The sequence below is a fragment of the Eublepharis macularius genome, chromosome 12, assembly GCF_028583425.1.
Source record: "Eublepharis macularius isolate TG4126 chromosome 12, MPM_Emac_v1.0, whole genome shotgun sequence".
Taxonomy (NCBI): domain Eukaryota; kingdom Metazoa; phylum Chordata; class Lepidosauria; order Squamata; family Eublepharidae; genus Eublepharis; species Eublepharis macularius.
Window position 1 is genome coordinate 50,559,813 of NC_072801.1, and position 10,600 is coordinate 50,570,412.

Below are 10,600 nucleotides of genomic sequence, written 5' to 3' on the forward strand. Positions count from 1 at the left end.
TGAAAAAGGGAGGCAGATCATCTTTGACCACCCAAAACTGTGATGCTGGGGATCCTGAAATCTGTATCATCAAAAGTCATGTGAGATAAGGGGTCTAGTAAGGAGGGATATTGGGGGAGATGGAGTCTAAAAGCTGGCTAGATTCTATCCAAAAGTTTTTAAAGTATTATTTTCTAATTCCTAGCACTTACTAATATTGTGGCAGAAATAAGGGAGAGTATAGGATTTGTATAAAAATTATTCATAAATCCCAAACAGCTGTAGACTGAGTTTTTTTCCTTAAAAAAAAAAAGTAGGGTACTCGTGATGGTCCCCCCCCAGCACCCCAAGTCCTAAATGCCCAACAGGTGCTGGGGCACCATAAAGAGATGCCTCCCTGTGTTTTCCCCCTGAAAAAAAACCCCTGGCTGTAGATAATTAAATAACCACTACAAACGAGACAATGTTCTTGATTTTGCTTCTTCCAACAATAAAGGAGAAGAATTAACTGGGATGTAATGTAGCTTTACTGAGGCCATGTATCACCCATGGATAATCTCTTTCCTCCGTTTTTCCAGACAGGAACCATCCCTGAGCATATGGGCAATGAAACCATGGTGACTGAATTTATCCTCTTAGGACTCTCCAGTGATCCACAACTCCAAATCATCCTCTTCGTAGTGTTCTTAATGGTTTACTTGATAACTCTTCTTGGCAACATATCTATCATTGTGGTAATAAGGGCAAACCCTCACCTTCGCACTCCCATGTATGCCTTCCTTTCTTGTTTAGCATGCCTTGATCTTGTCTTCTCCTCGGCGACACTTCCTAAAATGCTACAGAATCTACTGATGGAGGAAAAGACTATCTCAGTACACAGCTGTTTTACTCAAGTCTTCATTCTCATTTTTATTTCAGTGGGAGAAGGAGTCCTACTTGCAGTAATGGCTTATGATCGCTACATAGCCATCTGCCACCCCCTGAATTATGTTGCAATGATGAACAAGTGGGTCTGTTCTCAGCTCATGTGTGTCGCGCTGCTGACTGGCTTGCTTTGTGCATTGGTCAACACCCCTTTGCTGACCAATTTAAAGTTTTGTGGATCCAATGTAATTCATCATTTCAGCTGTGAAGCACCACAATTGTACAAACTCTCCTGCAGTGACACCTTTACAAACCAAGTGGTGATTTTCATCTCTTGCCTGCTTCTAGGAACAGGCACTCTGCTCATCATACTAGCTTCCTATGTTCGAATAATTTCTGCGGTCTTAAAAGTCAGCACTACTGAAGGGAAACGCAAAGCCTTCTCAACTTGCTCATCTCACTTGACCATTGTAGTTTTGTATTACGGAACACTTTTCTTTAGGTACCTGAAACCCACATCTCAGGACTTTGAGGATCAGGAGATGGCACCTTCAGTTATGTATGATATTGTGACCCCCATGTTAAACCCCATCATCTACAGCCTTCGGAACCAAGAAATGAAACATTCTTTGCATCGTATGGTCATTCGAAGATGTAGAAAGTGAAAACAACGAATGAGGACTGGTGGGTGTAAGATACAAAAATTTCTCCATCACTTTTCCTTGAGATGTTTACGGCTGAACTCAAATTTTAAAATGTGGACAATATTCTCACAGTGTTTTCAGTGACATGCAGCATAAATGGGACTTTAAATGTGCACATTCCCACCTACTTTCTGTGAATTGAAAATCAAATGATCCAAGTTCTTTCGTACTAAATTCAGAAACAGTTCCTGCTGATGAACACTAAGTGTCTAGAGAAGTATTATTCCCTTTTCTTTCTTCAGTAAGTCCTACTGTGTTCAACGGTCTTTTAAGTAGGTAGGGATCAGATTGCAGTTCAAACTTTTCAATTCACCTTACACATGCACTGGAGATGCCCTCTGGCTAAGCAAGGCAAGGACCAGAGAGATAAAAACATGTCCTGCTAGAAAAATGGAATCTGGCAACCAGTGCGTACTCTGAAAGCCCGCCCCCTGCCAAACCTGGACAATGATCATTTGCAAACAAAATTGACGTTGAGTATGCTATTCTTGTAATATGCCTGAGGTTATGGATTGTGACAGAGCTTGGTTCCAAACTACAAAGTCATGAAGATTGGCAGAATCACTAAATGATGCTGTTCTCATTTTATTGCCAATACAAAATTTGGGCAGCCCTTAAACTTTACATTTTCTTTGGAGGATATGAAGGATCAAAATCTTGGTCAGTGTAACTCGCGAAGCAAAAGTTGTTTATGGTGTAGAATCTTGAAGGTTGACTGAGTATATATTGAAAAAGACACCATAGCAGCTGAGAACCAATGCTTAAACGAGGAGTCCCTCTGATCCCCCTCATACCACTTAGACAGAACCCATGCATCATATGAAAATCAAGCATTTAACTTGACCATGTCTATAAGCCTCCTAGGTAACAACGTCCCATGGATTTTTGTTCCCTAATCCCCCCTCCCTTGGAAACTCTGGCCCCAACCTGGTGGAACTCTCTGCCTGAGGACACTCGGGCCCGCCAGGATCTTGTATCATTTAGGCAGGCCTGTAAGACAGAGAAGATCCGCCAGGCATATGGTGGAGGCTAATTTTAGCCCATCATTGCCAAGACTTCCACTGGTCTCCCTCTACAAGGAGTATGGAGAATCCACTCCCGCTAGTTGTCACAAAAGGGACACAGTATTTTAACTGTTTTTATAATTGATTTTAAGTTGTATTTTACTCAATGTTGTACCTCACCCTGAGCCCGCTTGTTGTCCCCTTTGACCACTCTTCAAAATGCTACTCTGGGTGTGATGGCACCTGCATACACAAAAAGCCATTTGGGACAGGGGTTGTAGAAAGGAGGAGAACTGGTTAAAACTGAGTAAAAAAGTTGGCTGGATCCACCCCTATCTTATCCTTACTAGCTTTTTGATTGGCAAAAAATGGAGGAGGAGGTCCTTTTGATGACTGAAAAAGTGAGACCAACTGGAAAAACCATGGCAATAAATGTCCCTTGAATTTGAAAGTGGATCTCAGTTTTACATTTCCTCCTATCACACAAGTCATTGAACATTGCAGGAACCAAACATGGCAGATTCTATTGTCGAAGGCTTTCACGGCCGGAGAACGATGGTTGTTGGGGGTTTTCCGGGCTGTATTGCCGTGGTCTTGGCATTGTAGTTCCTGACGTTTCGCCAGCAGCTGTGGCTGGCATCTTCAGAGGTGTAGCACCAAAAGACAGAGATCTCTCAGTGTCACAGTGTGGAAAAGATGTAGGTCATTTGTATCTACTCAGGAGGGGTGGGGTTGAGCTGTGTCATTCTGTAAGAGTTTCCCAGGGTGTGGAATGCTAATGGCGGGAGGCTTCACTGTCTACACCTCTACACCTCTGCTACACCTCTGCTACACCTCTGCTACACCTCTGAAGATGCCAGCCACAGCTGCTGGCGAAACGTCAGGAACTACAATGCCAAGACCACGGCAATACAGCCCGGAAAACCCCCAACAACCATGGCAGATTCTGTTCATTCCATTTAAGAGATATTCAGTGAAGGTCTCCCTTTCCCAGACTCTAGTGCCATCAATTTATTTAGATGGGTTGAATCCAGCCAGCTACTCAGTACTGCCAAATACAACCCTTATTACACTCCTCATGAACACATGAACCTGCCTTATATTGATCAGACTGTTGATCTATCACCATCAGGATCGTCTATTCTGGCTGGCAGCAGTTTTTCAGGGTCTCAAGTAGAGGTCTTTCACATGTCCTGCTCCTATTAATCCCTGGAGATGCCAGGGATTGAACCTGGGACCTTTGGCACACAAAGCAGATCTCTGCTATTGAATCATACCACCTTCCCATGGCTTTCATTTATGTAGATTGCGGCCCTATCCTGGCATGCAGCAAAGCTGCTGAACCTAGGGGCTGTGAATTGCTGCTTTGGAAGGAGGGAGGCAGCACCATAAACCCCACTTTCTTAAATGGGTTGGCTGGGAAGGGCGGAGGTAAAGTGCCTTAGGATGCCGTTCTGCCCTTCCCAGCCGCAGTTGCGAAAGTCGCTCAGCCCACCCTCCTCTCCCTGTATTGGTGCAGGATTAGCTGGCTGCTGTTATCAGAGCCAGGTAGGAATTTTATCCCCTCTTCCCAATTGGCCATAGGAAAGGGGGGTTTTTTGCCTGCCTTGTACCTTTCTCAGGGATTGAGGTGATTGGCTAAGCGTGGTGAAAGTTAGCACTGTCATGGCAGGTTTGAGCTGGAGATAGGGTGTGGGCTGGTGAGCACCCTTGGCACTTCCCTATTGATGGGAAGAGGGGCCTGCCTAAAGGGCTGATACTGCTTTGATGGCTGCCAGATGCAGGGGCAGGCTGCCTTCAGGAACCCCTGCCTGCAAGTCCTTCCCTCACTGCTATATGGCTGAGGTGTTCCGGAGCTTAAAGAGGGGGTGACCAAATTGCATGGCCGGCTGGGTCCACACCATCTATTGGATGGGTCGCACCTGGGGCTTTGGGGCTCGCCCAGACAGGTCAAGGCAGTGGTCCATGACTTTAGGTCCTTGCTGCTTTGGCTTGTTTTAGTTGTATAAAGTTAATAAAGTGGCCCATAGATCCAATTTGGTGTCTCTCTTCTCATTCCGACTAGAGTGGCAATCTGTAATTCCCATCATAGCTTTTTAGTAGTCAAAGTTGACCCCACTTCCCTTTTACAACAGCATCAATAAAGGATGGACTCAAATCAGGGTCTTCGTATAATCTACTGTGAGAATGAAATGTGGACTGTAAATATAGTAAATAGTAATTAAAATAAACGGGATGAGGTAGTTTCATTATGATGGTGTGTAATGGTTCTTTTTTAATAATACCAAACTGCTTGTTTTGTTATCTCTTTTTTCTTACACATCTTATTTCTCACATTTTTTTTTAAAAAAGAAAAACATGGGATTTGGGACTTATACACAAGTTCACAACACAGCACATGTACCCTGGAAAATCCAGTTGATTCACACGTACTAAAGCTGTATGCACATATAAAATATGTGTGTTATCCCATTCAGACATGCTGATGGGGAATATCAGGAAAATGCGGTTCTAATACATGTGGTTGCTAGCCTCCCAATACATGTGGCCATTATGCCTGGAAAAGGGATTCTCTCACTATGCAGTCTCATGCAGAATTACTCTAGTTTAAACCCACTGAAATGAATAGGAGTAGCTATGCATAGGATATGAATAGAGATAGGTATAAACTTAAATACGAACCAAAAAACCCCAATAACCAGCCTAGTTTGGGGTTCGCGTACCAGGGTAAGCTCTGGAAAGAAAGTTTTATTCATCTATTTCTACTTGGCATACTTTAACAAAGGAAAATATTCCCTTTGAAATCTTTACGTATAACACTTTCAAAATTTAAAAAAACTTCTTCATTCTCCCATGGGATATTGATGCAGGTAATTAAGAAAATTTCTGTATGGAACCAGGATTCAATATATACTTCTGTTCATTTGCTCTAATGACTTTAAGCAAAAGCAGGAAGCTTATCTCTTAAATAAGTTTTTATTTCTTCTAGAATTTTTCATAATTTCATCCAGAACATAACACCACACTACCAAAACTATGAAGTTAACTCCTCCTATTACCCATTGTTAAGCTATCAAGAAAATCAAGTTAGAAGATCATTTGATAGGGCACAAGATTTGAAGAAAACACACATCTTTCAAAGCAAAAAGGCTGAAGACTATTCTACCTGTCCCAAGATAATGATGAGAACATCGTTACAAAGAACAGATCATTGTCACAAAGAACAGAAGTAGCTTCAGAAGGTAAATGGCTTTTACACAGTTACATTAGTGGTATGGATTAAAGATGATTGAATAAATGGTTGTTGGAAGGAAATGGCCAAGCACAGCTGCTCTCCGTTAGGACAGGATGTTGTAGAGCATCTGTTTTTGCATGCAGAAGGTCTCAGGCTCAATCCCTCACATCTCCACTTAGGTGATGTGAGAGCTGCTAACAGCCCAAGTGGACTATGCAGACTTTGATAGACCCATGGTCTGACTCAGTATAAGGCATGTGCATTCATGTGTTCAGTGGTCGCAGCAGCTCTTGAAGACAGCAGATACATGCTGAAGATGTGCACTTGAAAATTAATTAATCAAAATCTAAGTGGACAGAATAATTGATATATGCCTGACAAGCAAACCATCCTAAGTAGTTGATGTAGGGTCAAAACAAACATTACATTTTTAAAAAAGAGTCTTCTCTATCCACAGCTGCCCAGCAAATGTGAGGAATGTTTGTTTAAAAACAAAGACGAGCCCAAATGATCTGAGAACTGCAACATGGTGTGTGGAGAGGCTCTTGTGTTCTCCTTCATTCTTTATCAGAAATGGTGCTGGAGAAAATTAATTTCCCCTTTTACGCTGTTCCGTATAATTCCCCAGACTCAACTTATTTAATAATGTGATGTTTAGTTTGGCCCTTAGACCAGGCTCATGCTACATTCCTGAATAATGCTTCTGAACACAGAAGTTTGCAGGAGAGAGGAAGATGGCAGATTATGTACAAGCCCACCTTTTCATTTGTAAATCAGAGTAGTGGTATTCACAAATATGGAATATATGGGTAAAGAAAGATAAAGCACATGTGTTTATGTTGCTTATCTTATTCTGCTTTGTTGTTTGAAATGTTTAACATTTACTGACAAAGACTACATACCTCTTTTTTATTTATTTATTTATTTATTTACATTTTTATAGTCCATTTTACTTATGGGGATTTAAGGCTGATTACACAGAGTAAGTTAATAATATCAACAGGATAGGACATTCAACATACACTGCAATAGGGTTTGGATTGCCAAAATCTGGAACCAAATAGAAATCTGAAAAAGCTGAAACAAAACATAAGAAGTAACATAATACACCAAAAATTGCAAACTTTTTGCAGTAGGATTCTACTTACAACAACAGACTGTATGAATTATGCACAGTAATACAGTCCATACTCCCTGACCCTTTATTCATGCATCTTTCTGAGCCATTGTGTTACACTACAGCTTTATTATCAATGTAAAAAAGCCCACTTGAATAATTTTGTTATCCATAGTTATCCTTTCTGTTATCCATAGCAAATAATTCTGTTAACCGCAGTGAAGCTGTTGTGGCAGTGTATAGAGGGAGAGGTGGTCCTGCAGATATGAGAGACCAAGGTCAGATAAAATAAAGAACAATGTAACTTCAGAACACTGAGTTTCTCACCAAGAATGTTATGCACGCTAATTGATTAAGTAGAATATTCAAGTGTTTCTAAGATCATCATACAAAATACTGCACAAGGATTTAAGATGAAAGAAAGCTCTTTACCCTCCCCCCCCATGATACGCTTTGGTTCATGGGCATTCCATGAACAAAACCCAGGAGGCCTAGGGACTATGGTGAAGAGGGGAACTGAGGGAGACTGAGTGGACACTATAGTGGGATCCAACGCAGTCTCATTGCTTAAATTTAAAATAAGAGTTTTTTAAAAAAATAAAATAAAATGACAATTCCAATTAACTAGCAGTTGTAGGCTTCCCCAACCAATGAGCCTTTGAAATGGGTTTAACGATATCAAGAGTTTCATTAATATGGAAGAAAACATATTTTTTTAACAAATTTATCAGAATGAGAGTGAGCTTTCATGAAAGGCCAGCTCAAGCTTCTGAGTTGTCCCAAATAGACATGGGCACGAGGAGTATTACGAAAGGAAAAAACCCACAAACAGCCCGTTCGTCTGTTTGCGAACAAGCCGTTCATGAGGCTCCATTCTAAATGAACAAGTGGTCCTTGTAAGCCTCGTTCGTTGCCTTCGTCAGCCGTTCATCAAACCAGACAGTCTGGGGCCTTTCCATCAATTCCATTGGCAACGGCAGGGACTGAACTCTGTCTGAACTCCTTCTGGCTTTCCTTCTGGCTTTAACCCTTCAAAGTACTTCCAGCAGAGAGTCCCGTTTTTGCCACTGTGAAGAGAAAATGACAACAAAGGGGGAGACCCATGCATCATGCCTTTCCCGGGGCGCAATCTCTCTGAAACTTGGGGGGTCTTCAGAGGACAGTTAAGACTATGTGCTCTGCAAATTTGGTGGGTATTGGACATTGGGAAGCTCAGTTTGTGAGGTGTTTAAAGGACCCTGCCCCTTGCATGTGGCAGGAAAGGGCCCTTTAAACTTTCCGTTGGCAGGCGGCAGGAGGGAATTCCCCCTGCCACCTGCCAGCCGATAGTTTAAAGGAATCTTTAAGAGGCCAGGAACAACGGACAATGAACATGTTTGTGGACAGGGTCATGTCCGTTACTGTTCATTGTTCATTGTTTGTGGATGGCAACAAACAAACAACAGCTTGTTTGGGGTTTTTTCCCCCATTCGTGCCCATGTCTAGTCCCAAATAGCCTTATTTATGCAGAGGTGTTTGAGTTTAGACATAACACAACTAGAAATGTATATGTAAAAACTTTCTAGGGTTGTTATAACATGGGAGGTGATGCTATGAACACCATACCAGCTCTGTGTTCATGCACTGCAAACAAAAAAATAATTTCTCTATTAAATGTTCATTCTGCACTGTCTTGTCCCAAAATACAGAATAAGAGTTTGTTGCTGCTGTTGTTTTCCATTTCCTAGTTATTTCTCATTAAGAGAGATAGGGATATTTTTGTTGTCCAAAAGTGATTCAGGATGGCATTCATTCTAGTTATTCTGCTGATTGCCTCATTGATCAGAATCCAAAAAAAATATGTATTTAATTGAATAGCTGCTACACATGATAATATGTGCACTGCCACTGGCAGTCCCTACAGTGTTAAGGGGGGGAATTAGCTGAATTGTACTATAATCTTACTGGTGTCATTTTCTTGTTTGAACTATTTTCAAGGAATTCTTGTTTTTTCACCATCCCACCAAAGAACCCAAGTGCTTCTTTGCAACATCCCTAATAGCTAAACTATACCTTTATAAAGCAAACAGCAACAGTAGCCACTATAAAAAAAAAACTAAGATGGTGTTGACATATTGTTGTCCACCGTATGTTGTCCTATGTCAGCATGTCATAGTGGTTAGAGTATTGGACTAGGATCTGGGAGCCCCAGATTCGAATCCCCACTCTGCCATGTAAGCTTGTGGGGTGACCTTGGGCCAGTCATACCTTCTCAGCCTAACCTAACTTCATGGGATTGCTGTGAGAATAAAATGGAGAAGAGAACAATGTGAGCTGCTTTGGGTCCGCATTGAGAATAAAGGCAAGATATCAACAAACAAACAAATAATTTTCATATAATTACTGTTAGATCTGTAAAGATTGAGAGAAAGGAGAAATACACAGCAGAATAACAGAATTACACATAGGTCTCATATGTTGAAAGCTTTAACTCTAAACATTCACAAAACTGTGTGAACTAAGCATGACTTCTCTGCATAGCTGGTTATTGCAATTCTGTTTTTTAAATAGAGGACTTTATGTTCACAGCACTAGGATGACTCATTTGTACCCATAATTCTACCTCTGGTGAGGGATATGTATATGCAAAACCGAATTTATAAGCATAGGACACCTAGATGAAGCAGTCTACATGGAAAAAGACCAATGTCAAATTACCAGAGTAAACCTCAATTTCTCTCCCTTCTTCTCTTTCTGTCTCCAGGCAAGAAACAAATCTGCAGCACGTATGGACAATCAAACCGCAGTAACTGAATTTATCCTCTTAGGACTGTCCAGTGATCCACAGATACAAAAATTCCTCTTCGTAGTTTTCCTTCTAGTTTATCTGATAACCCTGTTGGGCAATTTGTCTATCATTGTTGTGATAAGAACAGATCCTCACCTTCACACTCCCATGTATGTCTTCCTTTCTTGTTTAGCATGCCTTGATCTTGCTTTTTCCTCTGTAACGGTTCCAAAAATGCTACATAACCTTGTTGCAGAGAGGAAGACTATCTCCCTTCATAACTGTCTCACGCAAGTCTTCTTTATCATGTGCCTTTCAGTGGGAGAAGGTTATCTACTTGCTGTGATGGCCTATGATCGGTACATAGCCATCTGCCACCCCTTGAATTACACAGTGATGATGAACAAGCAGGTCATTGTTTTGCTTGTGTGCGCTGCACTATCTGTTGGCCTACTTTGTGCAGTGGTTAACACTCCTTTGCTAACAACTTTAAAGTTCTGTGCATCCAACATAATCCATCACTTCAGTTGTGAACCCCCACAATTATACAAGCTCTCCTGCACTGACACCTTTACAAACCATGTGGTGATTTTCATCTCAGGCCTAGTTTTAGGGTCAGGAGCTCTACTGATCACATTTGCTTCCTATGTTCAAATCATCTCTGCTGTCTTAAAAATCAGCACTAGAGAAGGGAAACGCAAAGCCTTCTCCACATGCTGCTCTCACCTAACTGTTGTCATTCTGTACTATGGAACTATTTTCTTTCGCTACCTGAAACCCACCTCTCAGGAGTTTGAGGATCAGGAGATGGCCCCCTCTGTTGTTTATGTGATTATCACTCCCATGTTAAACCCCATCATCTACAGCCTTCGGAACCAAGAAATGAAAAGTGCTCTGCATAATATGGTGGTCAGAAGATGTGGGAAATGA

General features: G+C 41.5%; 2 protein-coding genes across 2 annotated transcripts; both read left to right on the forward strand.

Annotated features, from left to right (window-relative positions):
- Positions 1 to 578: 578 nt before the first annotated feature.
- LOC129339202 (olfactory receptor 1030-like) lies at positions 579 to 1,508 on the forward strand. The gene has a single exon (XM_054993800.1). The coding sequence runs from the start codon at positions 579 to 581 to the stop codon at positions 1,506 to 1,508; it is 930 nt and encodes a 309-aa protein (XP_054849775.1).
- Positions 1,509 to 9,670: 8,162 nt separating this feature from the next.
- On the forward strand, positions 9,671 to 10,600 carry LOC129339203 (olfactory receptor 1052-like). The gene has a single exon (XM_054993801.1). The coding sequence runs from the start codon at positions 9,671 to 9,673 to the stop codon at positions 10,598 to 10,600; it is 930 nt and encodes a 309-aa protein (XP_054849776.1).